The 23,714-nt window shown below is 29.3% G+C and overlaps 1 protein-coding gene across 4 annotated transcripts in view; it reads left to right on the top strand.

Annotated features, from left to right (window-relative positions):
- kst (spectrin beta chain, non-erythrocytic 5 kst) overlaps positions 1–23,714 on the top strand; it is a 307,475-nt gene that overhangs the window by 249,072 nt on the left and 34,689 nt on the right. For all 4 annotated transcript variants that reach the window (XM_075371630.1, XM_075371631.1, XM_075371632.1 and 1 more), the window contains exons 37-50: positions 131–308; positions 1,289–1,554; positions 1,911–2,073; positions 5,261–5,651; positions 6,531–6,759; positions 7,719–8,003; positions 8,531–8,776; positions 8,965–9,228; positions 10,256–10,540; positions 12,562–12,818; positions 15,206–15,392; positions 19,080–19,280; positions 20,146–20,376; positions 23,108–23,302. In XM_075371630.1, coding sequence (XP_075227745.1) covers positions 131–308; positions 1,289–1,554; positions 1,911–2,073; positions 5,261–5,651; positions 6,531–6,759; positions 7,719–8,003; positions 8,531–8,776; positions 8,965–9,228; positions 10,256–10,540; positions 12,562–12,818; positions 15,206–15,392; positions 19,080–19,280; positions 20,146–20,376; positions 23,108–23,302 — 3,378 coding nt within the window. The remainder of the gene's footprint in view (positions 1–130; positions 309–1,288; positions 1,555–1,910; positions 2,074–5,260; positions 5,652–6,530; positions 6,760–7,718; positions 8,004–8,530; positions 8,777–8,964; positions 9,229–10,255; positions 10,541–12,561; positions 12,819–15,205; positions 15,393–19,079; positions 19,281–20,145; positions 20,377–23,107; positions 23,303–23,714) is intronic.

Here is a 23,714-nt window from a genome sequence, read left to right as displayed (position 1 = left end):
AAAATACTTAACTTAATTTGAATTAATCATTTCTCATTTCACTAATTGCTATACACTTGTAAAAATTTATCCCTTATTAATTTTTAATAATTAAATAACCTAATTTTCTCATTGTTGATATTTTTTTCAGGAGATTCAAGAGCGATTTGCACAGTTATTAGAAGAGCGCAAACGTTTACATGCAGCATGGCAGCATAAGAAGGTGCATCTGGATCAATTGATTGATCTGCATTTCTTCCTCAGGGACGCTAAACAAATTGATACACTTTGTGGTTCTCAGGAGGTTGCACTTGCTGGCATTGATTTTGGTAAATTTCTATTTATCAGTTTATGCCTTTGTAACTTATGTTTTTTAATCTTGAAATAGTATTATTACTGGTAAATTAGTAAAGAGCTGTTTAAATTGTTAAGTTATATAAGCAGATCAATGTGGGCTTCTATTAAAGGCTCAGGAAAGGTTTAATGTTGGACTTGGAACAAAATGTGAATAAGTTATAAAGGTAATCATTTGGCTTTGAGAATTTTGGAAAAGTTAAGGGCCATTCAATACCTCTTTACCAGATTGGTCAAGAGTTTTTGGATTTTCAACAGTTCATAGATTAACGTCAACCCCGACTTTTCTATTCGTCGATGAATCTGAATTGCACGGAACAGAAAGAAATCTTTCTTTAAGATCTTGTTAGCTATATAAACTATACAGCATCCTTTGTAGTCTTATTATGATGAAAAAATTATTTGTCATAAATTTTTAGATCTATGAATTTAAAATAATTATAAGTAAACAGTACTTATCAATGTAAGTGAAATTAAAACAGTATTGGTATTGTTGAAGCATGATATACTTAAAGGCTTGGTTTTACTTAATTATATAATAATATTGATGACTTAAGGGCTTCTCATCTCATTTATAACATCTCATTCTAACAACTCATTCTCATCTCATTTATAACAAAAACAGTCCATTCAGATCATACAGCAGAGCATTCTTTTTTTTATTTGTGATACTAAGCTTGCTTTCATAGTGTTCAGTGGTAATAAAATAAAAATAAAAATGTTATGGACCACTTTAATTCATAGAACATTGTGTAATTTAACCATAAAATTTCATAAATTACTTAGTATGATATATGTAATTTATTTATTTGTCAGTCTTACAAATAATATTTACATGACATCTGTGTGGAGCCTATTATTAAAAGAAGTAATTTTTAATTTTACTCTTTCCTAATTTATAAATTATTTGTTTTAATAAACACTTTATAAATAACTTTTTATTTTTAATTTTTAGGGGATTCAGTTGATGAAGTAACATCCCATGTCAAGAAGCATGATGCTTTTGAAAAGTTACTTGCTACTCAGGAAGAAAAAGTACAAGCATTACAAGAGCATGGTGATAAATTATTAGCTCAAAACCACTTTGAAAGTAGCCTGATTGCAAAAAGACTCAGTGAGGTGTTGGCTAGACGAGCTGCTGTTAAACAGCTTTGTGCTGCACGTAAACAACGTCTCGAGGATGCTCTTCTACATGCACAGTTTGTCAGAGATGTTGCTGAGGTAAGTTCACGATAATTGTTTTTTTTATATATATATTTGAAGTTTAGAATTCAAATAGAATGTACATGTACATTCTGTGCATGTGAAACAGTCTAAAATTTGTTATATACTGTGCATTATGTGTGTTCACATACAAACACACATACATACTACATGTGTACAAATTAATTATAGATTTTTATTTTATATGCTATATATTTTTAATTGCATTCTGTTATTTTCAGGAGAGGAAAAATAAGGCTTAATTTAAACTTGTCCTTTCAATTTTACTTAATTCTTGTTTACTTATGCAAAATACTGAGATTACTTATGGATTTTTTTTGTTATAAAGCTCATCTTGTTTTGATTTTTACTAGGCTGAATCTTGGATTGACGAGAAACAAAAGAAATTAGAAGTAGAAGCTAGTAAAGGTGAAGTCAGTAGCTTGGAAGATAAAATTAAGAAGTTACAGAAACATCAAGCATTCCAAGCAGAACTGACTGCCAACCAAGGACGTATTACTACAATCAAGGATAAAGGTCTGAAAACAGTATTACATTAAAAAAATTTTCACAAAGCCTACCTCAACTGTTCTTGTTAATTATAACTAAATAAATAAATAAAATTTATTTCCTTATAAATTACCTGATTTATAGAGTAAAATAACATATACGAGGGTTGTCTGAAAAATTTTGAGCCTAATGTAGAAAGACATATTCTTTCTGTCAAATATAGTTAGTTATATTTTTCAAAAAATTCTCCTTTCAAGTTGATTCACTTTTTCCAGCAATGCTCTAAGCTCTTTAACCATTCCAAGTAGTAGCTGGAGACTTTCTCTGAAAAATAGGCATTTACATATGTCATAACCTCCTCGTCCAATGAAAATCTCTTTCCTCCAAGCAAAACTATAAGGTGAGAAAACAAGAAAAAGTCGCTTGGGGCCAGATCTGGTGAATACGGTGAGTGGTCAACCAATTCGAAGTGCAATTCATGAATTTTAGCCATGGCAACCATCAAAGTGTGAGCAGGCACATTGTCCTGATGGAAAAGCACTTTCTTCTTCTTCAAATGGTCATTTTTTTGCAGTTTCTGCCTTCAGCTTGTCAAGTAATGATGCGTAATACTGTCCCGTTATTTTTTTACCTTTTTGAAGATAATCGATAAACAAAATTTTGTTACTATCCTAAAAAACAGTTGCCATCACCTTCCCGACCAATGCAATAATCTTCGTCTTTTTTGGGACTTGGAAATGTTCATTCAAATGCATTTTTGGTCCAAAGTGAGCAGATGTGGCACCCAGTGCACGGGTAGCTTACACATATCCAGTTCTTCAGTTAATAAATGACAAACACGTTCTTTCAATATGCCCATAGCCTCTGCTATCTCTCTAACCTTAATTCGTCGGTTGTCCAGTACCATTTGGTGAACTTTTATATGATATCGGTGGTGATTACAGTTTTTGTCCATCCCGAACGCTCATCATCAACCAAGCTAGTAGAACCATGTTTAAATACAGCTGCCCATCTTTTCACCGTGGCAAATGATGGGGCAGAGTCCCCGTAAACAGCATCTAATTCGGTTTTAATTTGTGTAGGTGTATTACCTTTCAAATGCAAGTATTTAATCACAACATGATATTTGATTTACACAAAAACACTCACAATGACTTACTCAAACGATTGTCAAACAACAACTGAGTGTCCAAAATGGCTGAAAGTTTATCATTCAACGCATGTGCAAATACATTCCCTAACTTTTGTTGAAGAGTGCTGCCATCTTCATGTTGAAGCTCAAACCTTTTCAGATAGCCCTCGTATATTTAAATTCTATTAAGTAAACCACCTAGTACAGAATATTGAGGTAAGGACATATCTTATTTTAATCTTTTATGAAACTATTTTAGCGGGATCTCACATCCTCAGTCATGATTGAAATAATTTCATTATTACATAATAAAAATCTAAAAACTTATCAATTATTTTAGATTTGTATTATGCAATAACAGAATTATTTCAATCATGACTGAGGATGTAGGATCCCATGGAAGTACTGTCATATTTAAACATAATTTAACAGTACAGAGGAATGATATGAATCTTAAAAAAATTAATTTCAGTGAAGTAGTATATATATCTACTAATTACATTGGTTGAGGTAGGATTTTTTGGCTGGTTAATAAAATTGATATCTGTTATAATGGATTTCATTCAAAAATTTATTGCTTCTAAAAGAACAGTTTTAAAATGGGAAAATCAAAAGAAAACAGTAATCACATATAATATGGTTTTTTTTTTTTGTTTTACTATTTTAACTTAATTACTAGAATTTAGGGCCCATTTAATATCGTTGCTCTGCAGTATAAAAGTTCTTTTGCACAAACAGAAATAGATAAATATTTTATTTACTTTTATACAATATTAATCCAGAATATATTTAAAAGACAAAAACATTACATACATTCTGGTTCAGTATCAGATTTAAAAATATTTGTTTATTCAAGATACTCATAAACATAGAGTATAATTTAGAAATGTTTCTGGGTGATTATTAGATTAATTTACAAATAATGTTTTTAAAAATTCATTTTTTAAATAAGAAAATTACATAAAACAAACAATTTTTATTCTATTTACAAAAGTAAAATAAATTTAGAACAAAACTAAACATAAACTTATTTAGTTTTATTCTTAAATAAGAAATATAACCTGCCCTAAATTATTGTCTGTTGTTCGTGTGTACAAATAAAATGCAGTAGTTGCAAAGAGACTAAACCTTTTATATAGTTGGAATCAATGACAATTGAGGAAAACAGACTTAAGAATATAATAAATATTTATTGAGTGATATTTTTAAATAAACACTTTCAAACCTAAATGGATTTGTATACTTCTGTTTGATTTTTGCTCAAAATTCTGATCTCATTTTACATTCAGAAGTTAAACTGGAACCAGAATAAGTAAAAAAAAATTATTTTAACACGATAAGTTATTTATCCTATTAAAAAAAAAAAAATCAAGAATATTGTACATGTAGACACAAACAAATTATTGAGTTTGGTTTAATTTGAACTAATTTGGTATTTTACTTTTATTTATGATTGCTGTATTCTTTGCAATAATAAAAAAAATATATAATTGAAACTGAAAAACCATTCACCGGTTTAAAACATTGCTTCATAAATTATTGAGTTTATTACTAGCTAACTAAATAATTTTTAACCAGTTTCATAACAAATCAGCTAAAGCTAAGGTTAACAATGAAACACAAGTGGAGTGAGAAGTCATCTAGCTTCAAGCTCTAAATTTGCTATCAACTATTTGTGAATATTTGATCCACTGACAGTTAGTCAACACTTGAATGGATAGAGTTAATAGATAGTATAATATTTTGTATTTTAATATTATAAATTTAAAAAATAATTTTAGAAAAATTTCTGAGCCATACAAAAAAATAAAATCACGTGTAACCCTTTGCATTTGTTTGTGGCCAACTAGATAGAAATTGATGATATTGAATGAGATTGAGTAGCTGGATAAACATGATATGAATACAAGGTGTGGTATGAACCACAAGATCGTTCTTAATATTACATCTCTGATAGTGGATGTAAGAAAGTTAAATTTTAATAGTTTCTCCAAAATTTTTTCTGTATTATTTATGCAAAATTGATCAAGAGTAGTAATGTAATTTTTACTTAAATATTGTTTTTTTATCATTTACTTTTAGGTGAAATGTTACTGGAGAAGAAACATAAAGGATCAAGAGATATTAAAACTGCTTTGGATCGATTACTTACAGCATGGCGTAATCTATTACAAGAATCAAATAATCGTGGTCGTGGCCTAGAAGAAGCTCAGGATATATTGGAATTTAATAATCAGGTTGAAAAAATTGAAGCATGGATCAGAGATAAAGAAATGATGGTACAAGCAGGTGATATGGGTCGTGATTATGAACATTGTTTGGCTTTGCAGCGTAAATTAGATGACGTTGATAGTGATATGCGGGTTGATGATTCACGTATTAAAGCGATTAATTCTTTGGCTGATAAACTTATTAGGCAAGGTCGTAGTGATACTAGAGCAGTTCAACAGCGTCGTGAACACTTTAATAATAAGTGAGTACCGTTTTCAATTTTGATTGTACCCATGTCTTTTTTTTTTATTAGTTGCATTCGTTTCTAAATATTGCATTTCCGTTTTAGTTGATGTTTGTGTTGCCAATTTTTTTTTTATGATTAAATGTTGAAAACAAAACAAAGAAACAAATTATTTTTCTGATTCTTAATGTGATATGTTGCTGTTAATATTTTTAAATTTATTTCTAATTCCTGGGGTTTTTTAAGTCAGATTTTTTCTTCTGTAAATTAACCTGCCTCTTTTCCTTATCTGGTTCACATCTTTTCCTTTTTTTGTTTATATAATAGTAGATTTGGCAGATGCTAGATATGACACTGAGGATTCCAAGATTGTAGAACAATAGATCTTTGGTGTGGGGAAGTGCCTGTTCACTAACCTCATGATTCCAGTTCCTATTGAGTGGTTGCACAATAAGCCTAATGGTGAAGTGCATATCAGGTAATACCAGGCTTTCTTATCCTCCCAAATAAAAAGTAGGAGAATATTCTAATCTGGATACTTTTTATTCTTCATCTGTCCTTTACATTTTATGGTCAGTTTAGCCTTTGATTCACTGTGTTTTACTACCATATTGTCTTTCACCCTACAGTACATTCTAATTTTCTAATTAGCATTTATAATCATTTTTTAGGCAGTATGGTATTATTTTTATTTGGATAATATTTTTATTGGTTTTAATATTTTTATTTGCTGTAGCTCTGATGATATTTAAAATTGTTTATTTGTTTGTGTGTGTGCATTTTATAGAATATATTTTTATTTTACTTTAGTATTTTACCTTTAAGTACGTCTAATATTTTCTTCATTTCAATTTAATGTGAAGTATTGATTTATGATTTTTTTTGTTTATTTAATAGATGGCGTGCTTTACAAGGAGCTTTGTGTGAGTATAGAGAACATTTATCTGGTGCACTGGAAATACATTCTTTTAACAGAGATGTAGATGATACATCACAACGTGTGGCTGAAAAGGCAGTGGCAATGTCTAATGAGGATACTGGAAGAGATTTGGCTGCTGTTGAACATTTACAGCGGAAACAAGATGCACTGGAACGTGACATGACAGCAATAGATGGAAAATTAAAGGTGATTTAATTATGGATAAGTAATTTTAAAAGGTTTAGAACTTAGGTATTAGTGCACTGGTTGATATGTGTATTAGTTACAAGTATTGTTAGGCCTAGAGATGGTTCTCTCTGAAATTAATGCACTTAATGTTACTTAAAAAATTAAAGTAATAAATTTAAGTTTTAAATTGTAACTTTTAATTTAAAAATAATTAAAAAATTATGAATATAATCAGGTCACAAGATCCATTATGTTGATATATGTCACAAAATCTTTTAAAATTTTGTAACATTGTCAGGAATACTTCATTATTTTTTTAATTTTCACTTCAGTTCTCATCACCAACTTCTTTGGTTTGTTTTACCTTTCTTCCATTAAATACCAAGCTATCTAACTAATCCTAGAATGTTGAGATAAAATTTATTGATATTAAACAATTTTAATTTTTAAGATTTTGCTTCAAATTTCTTTTTATCTCTGATCTATCTTAAAACTTTTTGTTTTGTACATTACTTGTAATATCTATGAAGTTTCAGCATTCTTCAAAATATTCAAACATCTCTTTTAACTTCTTTAGTGATTCCTATTTTCTTTATCCAACGATGATGGATAGCTTTCTAAACATGTGTTTTTAAATTATTTCCGATAAACCATTAAACCAAAGCTTGATGATAAGAGTATGTCTGTAATTTCTTTAAGTAAGCTACTTTTGGATTTGTTTTTTTTATTTTATATTTTTTTAATAGATTTTAGTATTTGTAATGAGACTGGTTTCATTAATTTTGGGTTCAGTTTTTAATGTATTAAACAAAAATTACTCTTGTAAAATTGTTTGCTTATACTAAGATTTTAACCTAATGTTATATTGCAGTCAAATGTAATTTTTATATTACTATTAAATTAGTGTATTCATAAAATTGTTTGAATTATTGTTCAGAAATAGTTTTAATTTATCTATTTATCACTTTCTTAATCAGGAGCATGATGTAGAATGTCGTCGTTTAGTCCAGAAATATCCAGATATGTCAACTCCAATACGTGCCAAATTGACAGAACTGCAAGATAATTGGAGACAGTTACAAGGATTAAGTCGTGCTAGACGTGATCGCCTTACAGCAGCTTATACTACTCATAAATTTAGGGCTGATTTAAGAGAATTAGAAGTATGGGTGTTAGACACTATTAAAAGGATGGGATCGTCTGAGTTACCAGCTACCATTGCTGAGGCTGAGGCTGCTTTAGAATTACACCATGAAAGAAAGGTATTCTATTTTAATTATAATGAAAAAATTTATTAGGTTTCAATTTACATCAGTCATATAATGTTTTGGATTAAGGATTAAAAAACTTGTTAATGATACTAATTCCAATATAATTTTAGAGTTTTGTTTTAAAAGTATATTTTAATATGCATTGATTATCTTTTAACTAGTGGTAATGCTGTGAAAGAACATTTCAGTTATAATGTTGTATTATACATCAAAATTATGCTAATGGAAATTTTTTATTGATGGAATTTTTTTTTATTTGCGAGTGGTATTTTCAGTTATGTACACTATGTACACTTTAACCATGTGATAAATAATTTGTACTTTTTCTTTTTAAATGTATACCACAAAAATGTTTAATTTGGTTTTCTATTATAGATTTGATTGTAAAATAAATCATCAAATCATTTTGTTTAAAGGGTAATTGTTAAGTAAATGAATGACTCATGTTTTATTAAATAAGAATAATATTTGTTAAAAATTCAGTGTACTACAGTTATCTATTTGTTTTTCAACTTCAGGCAGAGATTGATGGTCGCCAAGAGACATTTAAAGCATTAAAAGAATTTGGTTTACGATTAAATCCACCACCTGAAGAGGATCTGGCACGATTAGAAGAATTACGGCGCACATTAAGTGCAGCTTGGGAGGAACGAAGAGCGAGATTAAATCAGGCTCATCAATTACAACAATTCAGAGAACAAGCTGATCAAGCTGATAATTGGCTTGCAACAAAAGAAGCTTTCTTGAACAATGATGACCTTGGTGTAAGTATGTACTATACTACTATATTAAACCTTACTTTCTTCAGTTACGTAATGGAATTACAATAGAGTATTTTATGAGATAATCTGAAAAATTAAATACTACGTTGATTAAAATAATTTTTTTATCACTTAGATGGATAGTGTATTGAAAAATACAAAAAGGCATTCTCATATTCTTCCAATTTCAGGATTCACTGTCTGGAGTTGAAGTCTTGTTACGTAAACATGAAGCATTTGAAAAAACAGTGTCTGCACAGCTGAGTCGTATTGAGGAATTAGAAAAGTTTGGCACTGAAGTGTTGGCTGATCATCATTATGATACTGCTGGTATTACTCAAAGATTGCATGCTATTACTGCTAGACGAGATAGACTGAAAGAGTCATGTGCTGTACGGAGACGGCGTCTATTTGAGTCGAGGCAGTTACATCAGTTCCTAAGAAATATGTATGAAGTAAGTAGTACTTATTGAAATACAATTTTAAATGTGTGAAGTAATATCTTGATCGACTATTTTCTTTTTATATTAATTTAGATAATTGGGAATTTCTAATTGATATGTGTTAATTAAGTTAAATTTTAGGTATAATCTATATAAAAAAACTACTTAAGAAACAATATATAAGTAAAACAGATATTTAAAAAAATACATAAAAATGAACTATTGTATTACTTTTGTAGGTAGGAGTGAAAAGAAGCTCTTATCTGATACTAAAAACAGTTTGGCAGAAGGTTAACACAGCTGTCATTAATCCAGTTGTTGTAGCAAACTGGCACGAATCTAGAAAGTCCTACCTACACCCCCTTAATCAAACATTGATTAAATTGATTAATCACAGATAAGGAATAACAGCTTGAAGGATGAGAAAAAAACAGTAAAGTACTTAGGAGTATTACAGCATGAGACAAACACCCAGAAGATAGGTTAAGGCTCCCTTCAAGTAGCAGTATGTATCCTGCCCACAATTCCTCGCAGATCCTTATTCAAGATGAGATTGCATATTAATAAGTGATCAATTATTTTGCATTGACCAGTTTAAAAATATGCTGCAAAAAATTGTTATTTTTCCAGAAATTAGAGCCTTCTGAGAGGAGGCTCACACTTTTAAATAACCCTTGTTTATTCCTAAAATTGTGTGGTATGAGTAGCATCCAATTTGACTAAATTGTTCAGTCCTCTACTGAAAAGATAGTTTTTTCTCTACTCACCTACCCCATTTTGTTCTTTGCGCTACTCTTAGAAAGTTTCTTGGAGTTGTGGAAAATCCTTTATAAATTATGACAATAGCAAGCCACCCCACAAACAGTTTAATTCAATTTGATATAATGAACTTATAATTTTTGATTAAATTTGTTATCCTTTGCTGAAATTATTTCTTAAACCCGTCACTTGCACCATATGTATGTGCACATAATTAAATTTTTAAAGCTTTGATGTTCCAAATGTTCAGTTGTTATGTTTTTTTTTTTTTTTAATTTAGGTTGAAGGATGGTTAATACAAAAACAACAAGTAGCAGGTGATGAAAATTACAGGGATCCAACTAATTTGCAAAGCAAAATACAAAAGCATGCTGCATTCGAGTCAGAATTAGCCGCTAACAGAGGTCGTGTTGGTAGTGTAACTTCAGAGGGCGAATCTCTCATATCTGCTAGACACTTTGCTGGTATGGAAATACAAGCAAGATTGGATGAACTTGAAGCAGAATGGCGTTCTTTACAAGATGCTAGTACTTTGAAGAGAGAAAGACTTAATGATGCTTATCAGGTATGTAGTAACATTTTTTGGTTTTCTATATTCTTCTATTTATTTAAAATTTCTCTGTTTCTCATGTAATGTTTTACACTATCATTATTTCAGACATTACACCAAGAATGCTTTTTAAAACATCAGAACCATGTTTTAAAGTAGACTCGGCTTTTTCTAACTTTTCAACACAAACAAGTTTTTTTAATTATACATTAAAAACAGATATGTAACTCAATATGTGTTTCTCTTTAATACAACATAGAATGCTTGGCTGATTTTATAAAAAATGTACTTTTTAAAACATCTGGTTTTAGTCATAAAAAAATTATTGCATTCAGAGAGATAACATAACTAGGTAACAACAAATCTACAAATTAGGCTAAGCTTAGAATGATCCATTGTGGCAAGCGTTTTCACAAATAACTATGTAATTAACAAAGAGAACCTATATTGCTAACAGTTAATCATTATTCTAATGTCAAATGAAACAAAAAATATACAAGAGACTAGTTATGAGCTTGTTTATAATTGATTTACATTGTGATTTGAATTCAGTGCTACCAAAATTATATGAAATTTATCCTTAATGGAACTTGTTAACATGTAACATGTTAGTTGTTCTCGCAACTAACCCAGAGGGGTTTTAATTCTTCTGAAAAACTTTCACTTATGTTTTAAATTTTTGGAAAAGTTTTAGTACTTGTGTTATTTTTAAATCACTATTCAAAGGATAGAAATGAAATCCTAACACATCTTGACAGGGGATGAAATCCAGATTTAGTTTGCTACACCTGAGACTAAACATCAGTTATAAAATGGTATCACTCCTGTTCACCATCCAAACAAAAAACTTTAAGCAGTCAGTCTCAAAACAGCTACCAAGTCTCAGGTGTAGCAAACAAAACCTGGATTTCATCTCCTATCAAGATATGTGTTAGGAATTCATTTCTATCCTTTGCGTAGCAATTAAAAAATGACAACACAACACCTGTATAGTTTTTGTCTTCACCAAACTTATGAAGAACCCTCCTTGCATAAATTTTTCTGTGATTGAGATAAACAGTGGCAATTTTATGGTTAATGTACAAGAAACATTAAAAGTTTTCACTAATTTTCTCTCTCCATGCATTAAAATTTCAACATCACCAAACTGATAATTGATCCATCACATTTCCATAGACTTTTGTTTGACACTGAATATAGTACAATTGCATTAAGATATTGAAACAAACATCTCATTTCACATATTCCAGCATTCTCTATTTTCTTATTAATTTAAACATGAGCAGAAACAGTAAAATTGTAACGAACACAATGAGAACTCACACAGACTAGACTTGTGTCTGAGATTGGTTATGTAGACCTCTTGCACAGTAAAGATTAACAAACAAATATTACTTCCCCTATGATCTTTATAATGAAGCATGTGCTGCATGAAAATGAGAATATGTATTTAGTATATTAGTGTTCTGTACTGCATGAAGATGAATGATTTCGCTACTTTTAATAATGTTGAATTACAAGAATTGAATTCACGACACGCTTAGGACAATTATTCATATCACCATAAGTTTTGCCATGGAGACAGAAAAATGTTTCATTAACTTTATAAGAAGGCATACATTAAACTTTTCAGTCATTTACTACAACTTGAAATCTGTAAATAATAAAAGAAATATTTAGGAAAAGACTAAAACCTTTAATGATCTGTTGAATCATTGTAGACTGTGAGGGAGTTTATTGCCTGTTAAATGTTGTTAGGTTGTTATTTCCTTGGTCAATGAAAGCCTTGATCTTGAAATTGCATAATACTATCCTACACTAAGTAAATAATTACCATTTGTTTAAGATTAATATGCAATGTTTGTAAATGTTATGCTTTTTTATCATTGTATTTGATCTATTCAAGAATTAAATAAATAAAAAAATTCCTTTTATATTATTTTTTTCATTAAAGTAATTCACACTATATATTGTTAATTTATTTGCATTATTGCTGAACGTTGGTGTACATTTTTTCTTTTGATTTTTTTTTTAAGGCATTAGTTTTCAACAGAACTTTAGAAGAATTAGAATCTTGGATAGATGAAGTAGAAGGTCAGTTACAATCAGAAGATCATGGTAAAGATTTGGCAAGTGTTGGCAATCTTTTGAAAAGACATGCTTTATTAGAGAATGATGTCACAAGCCATGGAGAACAGTGTAGTCAACTTAAAGATACTGCTACACAATTTCTTGCTTCAAATCATTTTATGAAAGATGAAATTCAGGAGCGAGCTAATACTGTTATAAACAGGTAAAATACTGTTTTGCTTTGCAGTCATATAAAATTGAAAAAAAGGTTAAACTTTTTTAATTGATATGTAAAGAAATCTCAGGCCTTTATAATCTAATGCTTGTTTTACTTTTTGGTTGATAATCTGTTCTATGTAAGTTAAGGGCTTTATTATGATTTTAGTGTTTAGAGTGATATTTAAGAATGGGAGCAGCTTTATACTGCATATCTGAGAGGTATTTGGAGGCAGAAAGAAATAGGTTCTACATAGTTAAAAAAAAATCTGCATTATGTTGGGTTTTTAATTTTTTTCCGCCATATTGAATCAGATTTAATTTTTTTAAGTACATGATTTCGATTTAAAATTTTACAAGAAAAGCAATGGTAAAACCTAATTTTCAGTTAATACCTTTGTTATTGAGTTATAAGCATTTAGAGTTGCAATAACGGAGAAATTGTGTTAACAATAAAACAAGGTAAAACAGGCTGCATGAAGAATTTTATTGGATTTTACATTCATAATGCATATAGTAACTTTTAAGCAGTGCCATTATACTGATAATAATAAACAGTAATTAATAATTAACAACACAACAAATTAAACAGCTATATCAACTGATATTATCTACTTTAAATATTTCCAGATAATTTTTTTAATTTATAAGTAACAAATATCAGCCGATATTAATACTGGGAGTTAATTTTTATTTAGAAAATAATATCAGTTGATATAGCCATTTAATTTATTGTTGTGTTAATTGTTAGTTACTGTTTATTATTATCAATATAGAAGCACTGTTTAAAATTTGTTATTGTATGCATTATGAATCTAAAATGCAATAAAATTATTCATGTAGCATGTTTTACCTTGTTTTATTGTTAACATGGTTTTTCTGTCACTGCAAATTTGAATACTTATAACTCAATAACGAAGGCATTAACAGAAAAATGGGTTTCACCATTGTTTTTCTTGTAAAATTTTAAATCGAAATCATGTGTTATGTGTCCACCTTTCCATTTAAAAAAATTAAGTTTGACTCAGTATTGTGGATCCAAGATGGCAGAAAAAAATTAAAAACCCACCATTATGTAGGTTTTTTTTAAATATGTAGAACTCCATTTCTTTCTGCCTCCAAATACGTCTCAGATATGCATTATAAAGCTGTTTCCATACTTAAATATCACCTGATTTAGTTCTTATATTATACTTTAATATACTTGAATATTATACTTTAGAAATATTTCATGATTTGACCTATTTATGTGGTGTTATTGATAAAGGCATAATCTAAGGGCAAAGACTTCTATTAACATTGAATGTCAAGATATAGTATTTTAGAATAATAATCAAATTTTATAAATTTTTATTCCATGGTTATCTTCATATTTAGGTTAGGACCATTCATGTAGGTCTAATATCTCCATGTCTTTAATCTTCTGTATTAGTGTATTAGGTTCACATTTAGGTATGGGCATTAGGAGAGTTTAAGCTGCTTGCTGAGTAGTAGTGAAGTTATGAGTTTTGAATGAATGGATGGTGATGGTGTAAGTTTTTTGTAGTAAAATTGTGAGAGAAAGTATAATATTTAGTTTTACCCAGGATATTTTGCATTAAGTTGGCCATGAACTGTGTGAATTTTGTTTTAGGGAAATAAACATTATGAAACCAGATTATAAATAGAGCCCACCTAAAATTGAACTGCAGTACCCAAATAAACTTGGTGCAAGATATTTAATTTCATATTATCGTCATTAATCGAGTTGGCATATTTTTGTTATTTAGTTTTTTAAGATTGTTTACTAAAGCATTTTGTTCAGTTCAACTCATTAGTATCTAACATGACTTAATGATTTTATTGAAATTAATTACAAAAAAGGAAATTGTATTTTTAAGCTTAATTAGGTTCAGGTTATTGTATTTACTTTGTTGTTTTCTCTTTTCTTATGATATATTTCTAATATTCTTTTAAATTTGGTTTATCTAAAAGGTTATTTTCATTTAAAATCAGATAATGTAAATCTTATTTTTCTGTAAAATTTGATGGTGTTCATGATACTAAATCATTAAAATAAACATGAATTTAATTAATTCTTTTGTTTAGTTCAGTTTATTTTGTGTCTTTATGTGAAATGTAGTTTATTTGTCCGAGATGAAAATTAAAACTTATTTTAAATTCCTCAAAAACCTCTAGGGTTCTGGTATGTAGGTGGATGGGAGTGAAACTAAGTGTGAAACTGGATGGAAGTAGTTATGTTTATATATATGACTACTATATAAACACTGTGGCTGAGCATTTGTAAACTATACCTTCTTCGAGATTGCTGCAGATGATAGAATTTATGTAGAATCGTGTATTATTTTGATGTAGTGATTAATATATATTTATTAATTGTTTTGTGTTTCTCAGGTATCGTTCACTTCAAGAACCGATGCAGATCAGAAGGGATAACTTGGAGGATGCACTTTTATTACATCAGTTCCTTAGAGATACTGATGATGAACTGCAATGGATAGCAGAGAAGGAGCCAATTGCCTCTTCTACAGACCTAGGTAACAGCCTTAATGCTGTGCAAAGCCTACAAAAGAAACATCAGGTAATTACATTTTAAATTACTTTAACTTCTATTGTCATTATCACTGAATCGCTAGAATGTGAAATTAGTTGACTTAAAGAAAAAAACATTTATCACTGTTTAATTTTATTACTGGAAACATTTTTATTATATGTGGCTGTTATGTTATCTTTTATTTACATATTTTAATTTTTTAGCTGCATCTGACTCAAATGAAGTTATTTTGATGTGCTGAAACATTAAATTATAATGTAATGTGTTTTAGCAACTTTCTCAGTATCATGGTTATTATTGTATATCATCAGTTCCTTAGAGATACCGATGATGAACTGCAATGGATAGCAGATACTCTCATCTATTCTTGTCAGTTTGTTTTCGCATTACTTCTGTTAAGTAATTTCAATACATTATTCACTAATTGTTATTTTTTAATATAATTGTGTTTTTCATGTATTGGGTATAACAGAAAGGTATAGTAGCTTACTTTCGTATTAGAATATAAAGAATAGTCATCCTAATTTGAATGAATTGAACATAATTCAGAGTAACATGTAGTTTTATTGGTTTGACAATGTTCAAGATCTTGTATAAAAAAGGTTCATGTGAGATGAAAATTATATCCATAAAGCAGTCTGTACTTACTAAAGTGTACAAAGTAGCAAATGGGATTTAATTTACTATTATTGTATTTTTCTTTATTCTGTCCACTGTATGGTTAAACAATATTATTAAGGTACAATGGATCATTGTTTCTTTATTGCATCAGTTTTATTCAAAATCAAATTACATTAATTTTGTGATAGAATTTTAGTTCAAAATGTAGCACTTGATATTATTATTATGATGATTACATTTGGCTGACAGTCTTGGATTAATCACTCACGTGGATACAGTATTTCCAAGCAAGTGACCATTTGAATAAAAAGATTTTTTGAATCAATTTCCAAAATTAATTCATTGAGTTTTACTCGTAAGACTTATGTGTTTAGTGAGAGCAAATTTCATAAGCAATTTAAATGTTAGGTTATCGGTAACCTAATGGCACTTATGAATGATTTTTGTTATAAAATCTTTGTTTTTTTATTTATGTGTACTGTATATATGAGGGATATCTCTAAAGTAAAGTCCGCTGGGAAATTTCTCTCCTTAAGGTTGGCGAACCTGTGTCATTCTTGCCATACTAGTACTGTACACACTGCACTGTTGTTTGTAAGTTGTAGTATCTTTGATTACATTTGAGTTATTACTTTATAAAATGAATAGGAAAATTGATGTTGCTGGCGACTGTGAAATATGTAGTCATATGTTTTTTTAAACTATTAAAACGTTAAACTGGCTGAAATTCATAGGTAGTTTGTTGCTGTGTATGGTGATAATGTAATGAATGAAAGAAATGTCCGAAAATGGTGTGAAAGGTTTACAAATTACAAAATTAATGTGCATGATGAGGAACGTTCTGGGAGGCCTTCAATAATCACTGAGAAATTGTTGAAATGTGTCAATGATGAAATCAGACAAGATAATCACTCAACGATATCCAATCTGGCCCATCTTTTTCCTGATGTTTCAAGAGCTGTAATTGGTTGCATCTGTTCATTACCATTTAGCTTCAGAAAGATTTGTGCAACTGGTTGCCGCACGTCTTAACGGAACATCACAAAAACATCCGAATGGGATCTGCTTTGGAATTTTTGATGCGCTACAGAGAAAAGGTGATGAGTTCCTTAATTCAGTTGTTATCAGTGATGAAACGTGGATTTCATATTACACACCAGAGAGAAACGGCAGTCAAGTGAATGGCATCATCCTCAATCACCAACCGGATCAACAAAGGTCAAGTGGCACAGCCACTTGGATGCAAACTGGTGGCCACAGTTTTTTGGGATCAGTTTGGCGTATGCTGATTGATTTCATGCCACGTGAAACGACTATAAATACAGAAGCCTACTGTGAAACTCTTATCTAAGTTACAGTGCGCCATTCAAAATCAGCAACATGGGCAGCAGCATTGTCCTGCTGTTCAATAATGCACATTCACATGTTGCGGGTGCGACATGTGATTTAGAACATTTGGATGGGAAATTTACGATCACCCACCATATAGTCTGGACTTAGCTCTTTCTGATTACCATTTGTTTGGGAAATTGAAAGAACTTTTGAGTGGTAAGCAATTCGTGGGTGACGAACTTAAAAATGCTGTTCATCAGTGCTGATTGGACTGGTGGCAGAAGAATACAACGAGGGTATATTGAAGCTGGTATGTTGCTACGTTAAATGTCTTAATTAATGAGGTCTTAATTTATAGAGAAGTAGTATAAGGTATGTAGTGTAAGTGAAATACAAAAAATATTTATAAAGTTTTCATAATTTTTTTTATAATGAAATGGTTTTTGCTTTTAGAGATAACCTATCATAATATGTATTATCTTTATATAATATGTATTCTGTATAGTAGAGAAAAAAATTATTTTAATGGTCCATCAAAAAAAAAAGAAGTATTTTCTGCCTATATTGTACTTAAACCGTATTTCAATAAATTCGAAAAAAAATTAAAGTAACTATTTATAAATTAAGGTTTGTGAATATTTAGATTTTCTATGATCAATTGAGTCTCAGAAGTCATGGGAGTAAAATTTTCACAATATTATATTATTCTAGGATTATCATAATTGATTTGAGTGTTATTTTCTCCTTTCCTGTCATGTTAAAGCAATCCTGCTAGGAAAGGAAGAAAGTAACACTCAAATCAGTAAAGGGTGAGTAACACTCAAATCACTTAAGAGTAATAAAGGATGCAATTTGGACTTTTATTGCCATATAGAAAGTCAAGAAAAAGTGTAAAATAATGATAACTAGGATTCTCTTGTTTATGAAACACCTAAAAAACATCAATTTTTTATATTTCACAGTAACATTTTTGTGGTAATAATTTCTCTTCATTCCCATGAAAAAAAATCAAGAGTTTTACTGTATTACAAAAATTTAATGTATTATTTTAATTTTTTATTATTACAGGAATTGTAGATAATTTTTGCATTAACTTATAACCTAACCTTATTTACTACTTTATTTTCTTGTATTTTGCTTGCTTTTAAGTAGCATTAACTGCTAAGGTTGCACTACTAAATGCACTTTTTTTCAATTATGGCAGTGAATTTCTTTTGTTAAAAAGGCAGTGAAATTATCTTAATACACACATTTTTATTTATATGGATTTTAGTTCACTTTTATAATATAGTAATAACTCTGCTAAACTCCAGACCTCTGTTAAACTAGAGCAGGTTGATCTAGTGGTGAACTCATCATTGCAAATCAGCTGATGTCAAAGTCGAGAGTTGTAAGATTCAAACCCTAGTACAGGTAGTTTTATATAGATTTGGGTTTCAATTTATCACACATCAGGAATAGCCAACCTGAGACTGTACAAGACTACACTTCATTTACATTCATACATATCATCCTCATTCATCCCCTGAAGTAATATCTTACGGTGGTTCCAGAGGCTAAACAGAAAAAATAAAAAAGAAAACTCTGTTAAAATATTTTTCATGAGAATAAACAAGTATATTATATTTTATAATATACTTCTGATATAATTTGTTTTCAAGGATTTTTTTAAGCGAAAGTATTAAAACAACAGTCTTTTTTATTTGTTCTTATATAGTCTTAAAAATAAAGTTTTGTAGATAGAATTTTTCTTGAATTTAGGCATTAGAAGCTGAGATTGCATCAAGGGAACCTGTTGTTGCTGCACTTGCCAGTCGAGCTCAGCAGATGATAAGAAGTGGACATTTTGCTGCTGCCAGAATAGAAACCAGTTGTTCTGAACTGCAGGAGAGGTTAGGTCAATTAAGAGATTTGGCTAGTGTTAGAAGATTACGTCTTTTGGATGCTGTTGAATCTCAAATGGTAAGTTTATTGATAAATCATGTGCATTTTCGTAGTATACATTAAAGCTGATTCATTTTGTTAAATGTATTATTTAATTTGAATTAAATCTCTTTCACAACAGTTGTATTTTATATTCTTTGTAATGATAATATTAGGTAACTATAGCTGTAGGTCAATTAATAACTAGATCGGTCTTGTTATAATAACATTGTAACATTACATGCAACATTTAAGTAAATTAATGAAATATTTCTCACCAGTAAGATTAAGATAATGCATATTCTTTAAAGTAATAAAATTATTTGAGATAATTTATATATTATACATTTCTGATCAGTTAAAAGGTCCCTTTAATTAGCGAGAAAACCCATCATTTACCTTATATTGGGAGAAAACTAAATTTTTATACTCTGATTTTAATTCCAAACAATTCATATTCATCCACTTTACAGCTCAGTATAGCTGTTCGGTGGGGTTATAGTGAATTTTGGATCCTATGTCTTATAAAAAAAATTCCTGCTAAGTAATATCAAAAGGTATGGAAAATATCTATTTCATACAGATAAAAATAATTCATGGAATGTTATCCCAATAACTAAAACCAGATCAAATTATCAACAGCATATTAATATAATTATTAACAGCTTCACAGCTTTTAATAATCGTTTTTGTTGATTTAGGGATTTAGCCATCTAAGTTGAAGAAATTTTTTAATTGTGCAAGTAGGATATTGTTACTTCCTCATTCCTCTTCTAATATGTATCTTGCTGTTTAATCAAAGATCCTTATTAAAAAACTACACACTGCTGGCAGCTTAAGCCAGCTGAATGTAATAATAGTTTTTCCTTTGTCTTGTTAATCATTTATATATTTTTTTTAACAGTTTTATGCCGAGGCAAGTGAAGCAGAAGCATGGTTAAGAGAAAAGAGACCATTATTGACGTCACAAGATTTTGGTAAAGATGAGGATTCTGTACAGAGCCTGCTGAAGAAATTAGAAGGTTTGGAAAGAGAATTATGTGCATTCCAACATACTGTGGGAAGATTAGCTAAACTTAGTCATGGGCTTGTTGATAGAGGACATTTTGATAGCACATGTATTGCTAAAAAGCAGGTTTGTAATAACTAGAAATTTATTTTTTTCATTTTGTGTTGTACAATTGCTGTACTTCATGTTTTGAAGAAATTATTACTTGACAAAATATTTGAAAAATTATCTTAATTAAAATGAATTGTTGAATTTTAAATATTAATTATAATTTATATATACATATATTTTGAAGAAGCATTTTTATTGCTTTATAATATATATATATATATATATATATATATATATATATATATATACTTGAAAGATGTAGTAAAGAGACTTAAAAAAAAATTTGAGAGTGGATAAATAGCCCAGGTTCAAAAAATATACTACGACTTCTTGTTAATGACATTGATATTTTTACTGAAACTAGCAATCCTGAAGGGGTGATTGGTATAGTGGTCCATTGCAAAGAAAATCAGTTTAAAGGTAAATAAAAGAATAAAACAAAGGCAATGAAATGTGACATAAAGAATAATGTGCTAAATATTAAGATAAGAAATATAAATAAGAGTATAATATCTTATACTTCCACTTGGTCTACTAGAAGTATAAACTATTTCTTTGCAATAGTTTCTTACTGGAAGTGTAAATTTCACTCATTTTTCTATTATCATTTTCATTTCTAATTTTTTACTGGAATGCACATGTTCTAAGTTATAGGCACATGGTCTATTTTTCAGTAATATGGGTTATTTTTTCCATTCTAAGTGTAAATTAAGTATAGCAAGTTACTATGTAAAAATTATTCAGGTTGTGCTAACGTGAAAGTATACTATATATGATACTCACAAAATTCTCTAGCAGGCCATGAGCAGCATATGTGGTACTCACAGTTTTCTTTTCAATCTTTATGAATAGTGTTACTTAAGTTTTAGGATGTTTTGTAAAGGGTAAGTAAATAATGCATAACAATGTGTTTTCTATACAAAACATTCAGTGGAACCAGGAGACGGAAAGCAAAAAAATGTGCAGTTAATTAATTGTTCATTTTTCTCAATTAATTTGGTTTCATAACAGAATACATTTGATAACGTAGACTGGAATAAAATGTTCAGCATTTTAAAAAAATTAGGGTTCAGATACAGAGGTAGAAGAACAATTGCTAACATTTACAGGAACCAAACGGCAACACTAATAATTGAAGAACATAATAAAGAAGCCGTAATAAGAAAGGGAGTCCGACAAGGATGTTCCCTTTCCCTGTTACTTTTTAATCTTTACATAGAACTAGCAGTTAATGATGTTAAAGAACAATTTAGATTCGGAGTAACAGTACAAGGTGAAAAGATAAAGACGCTACGATTTGCTGATGATATAGTAATTCTAGCTGAGACTAAAAAGGATTTGGAAGAAACAATGAATGGCATGGATGAAGTCCTATGCAAGAACTACCGCATGAAAATAAATGAGAACAAAATGAAAGTAATGAAATGTAGTAGAAATAACAAAGATGGACCACTGAATGTGAAAATAGGAGGAGAAAAGATTATGGAGGTAGAAGAATTTTGTTATTTGGTATATTTTGTTATATAAGTAGAATTACTAAAGATGGACAAAACAGGAGTGACATAAAATGCAGAATAGCATAGGCAAAACGAGCCTTCAGTCAGAAATATAATTTGTTTACATAAAAAATTAATTTAAATGTCAGGAATATTTTTTTGAAAGTATATGTTTGGAGTGTCGCTTTATATGGAAGTGAAACTTGGACGATCGAAGTACCTGAGAAGAAACGATTAGAAGCTTTTGAAATGTGTTGCTATAGGAGAATGTTAAAAATCAGAGGGTGGATAAAGTGAGAAATGAAGAGGTGTTGCGGCAAATAGATGAAGAAAGAAGCATTTGGAAAAATGTAGCTAAAAGAAGAGACACTTATAGGCCACATATTAAGGCATGCTGGAATAGTCGCTTTAATATTCTAGGGACAGGTAGAAGGAAAAAATTGTGTAGGCAGGCAACGTTTGGAATATGTAAAACAAATTGTTAGGGATGTAGGATGTAGGGGGGATACCGAAATGAAACGACTAGCACTAGATAGGGAATCTTGGAGAGCTGCATCAAACCAGTCAAATGACTGAAGATAAAAAAAAAAACAGAATTCATTTTGTATTAGATTATATTAGTTAGTTTAATATTAAAAAAATATAATAAAGTACAATTAAAAAATACAAAAGATATAATATTAAAAAAGCTTGAAAAAAAGAATTGACTTGAAAGGTGAGCTTCATTATTACATTAAAATATTTGTACATATTGTTTAAAAATAAATTCACTTACTTTTATAAATTTGATAAGAAATTTAGCTTAAACTTACTAAAGGCCTATTGACTGGATATTGATTTATGTATTTAATATTAAATTAAATGTAAACCACCAAAACGGTAATGGATTTAAACTTACCGTATTAATTCCAAGAATCGATGTGGCAGGATCCAACATCTTCAGTTGTTAATAAACTCTATAATTATATTAAAACATATTTATTTATGATTTGTTAATATGACATTTATTTATGACATTTTAATAAAATTTTTCAAGTATTAGACAGCAGAATTTGTGTATCACCCATAACAAATTTCAAAATTTTCAAAAAACAATTTTGACAAATTAACATAATATTCGTTTAAGAATTTAATAACAACTGAAGATGCAGGATACCACAAAAATTGATCACTGGAAATTAGTTTGGTAATTTTAGCTTATATATATATATATATTACTGTGACTGGATTTAATTTTTTTTATCCTTTAGAGTGATATAGAAAATGAACTGAGTTTAATGCAGCAGTTATCCAGAGAACGTGAAGCACGACTTGTTCAGAGTAGAAAGTTATTCCGGTTCCTTAGAGAGGCAGAAGAAGTTGCTGAATGGATCGGTGATCAGACTACAGTTGCCGCTTCTGAAGATTATGGCAGAGATGTTGAACATGTTGAATTGCTAATACAAGTTTGTATCTCTGACTAATTATTATATTAACCTCCTTTATTTTATATTATTATTACTAAGGTCAAATAACTTTAACTTTTACAAACTAATATCTGATAAATTCATTTGGGCTTTACTTCATTGAAATTTAGTTTGTAGAAAGTAAGAAAGGTGGACAGCATTATTTCAATGTTAAGTTTACTAATGCAACATTAGATCTACATATTTTCTGCAGAAAAATGAAATTAATTGTGCATATAAAAAAATTTAATTAAAAAAAAATTGTCTCTGAAATGGTTGTAGATATATTTAATGTTACTTTCATCTTAACATATGATTGAATTATATGACTTGAGTTTATCAAAGGTAAATTAACAATTTGCTTTTATGGTTTTCATTTATTGATATTTATTTTATTTTGTAATGGAAGGGT

The sequence above is a fragment of the Lycorma delicatula genome, chromosome 7, assembly GCF_047948215.1.
Source record: "Lycorma delicatula isolate Av1 chromosome 7, ASM4794821v1, whole genome shotgun sequence".
Classification (NCBI taxonomy): domain Eukaryota; kingdom Metazoa; phylum Arthropoda; class Insecta; order Hemiptera; family Fulgoridae; genus Lycorma; species Lycorma delicatula.
The sequence above is the reverse complement of the archived record's forward strand: the minus strand, read 5'-3'. Positions and strand labels throughout refer to the sequence as shown.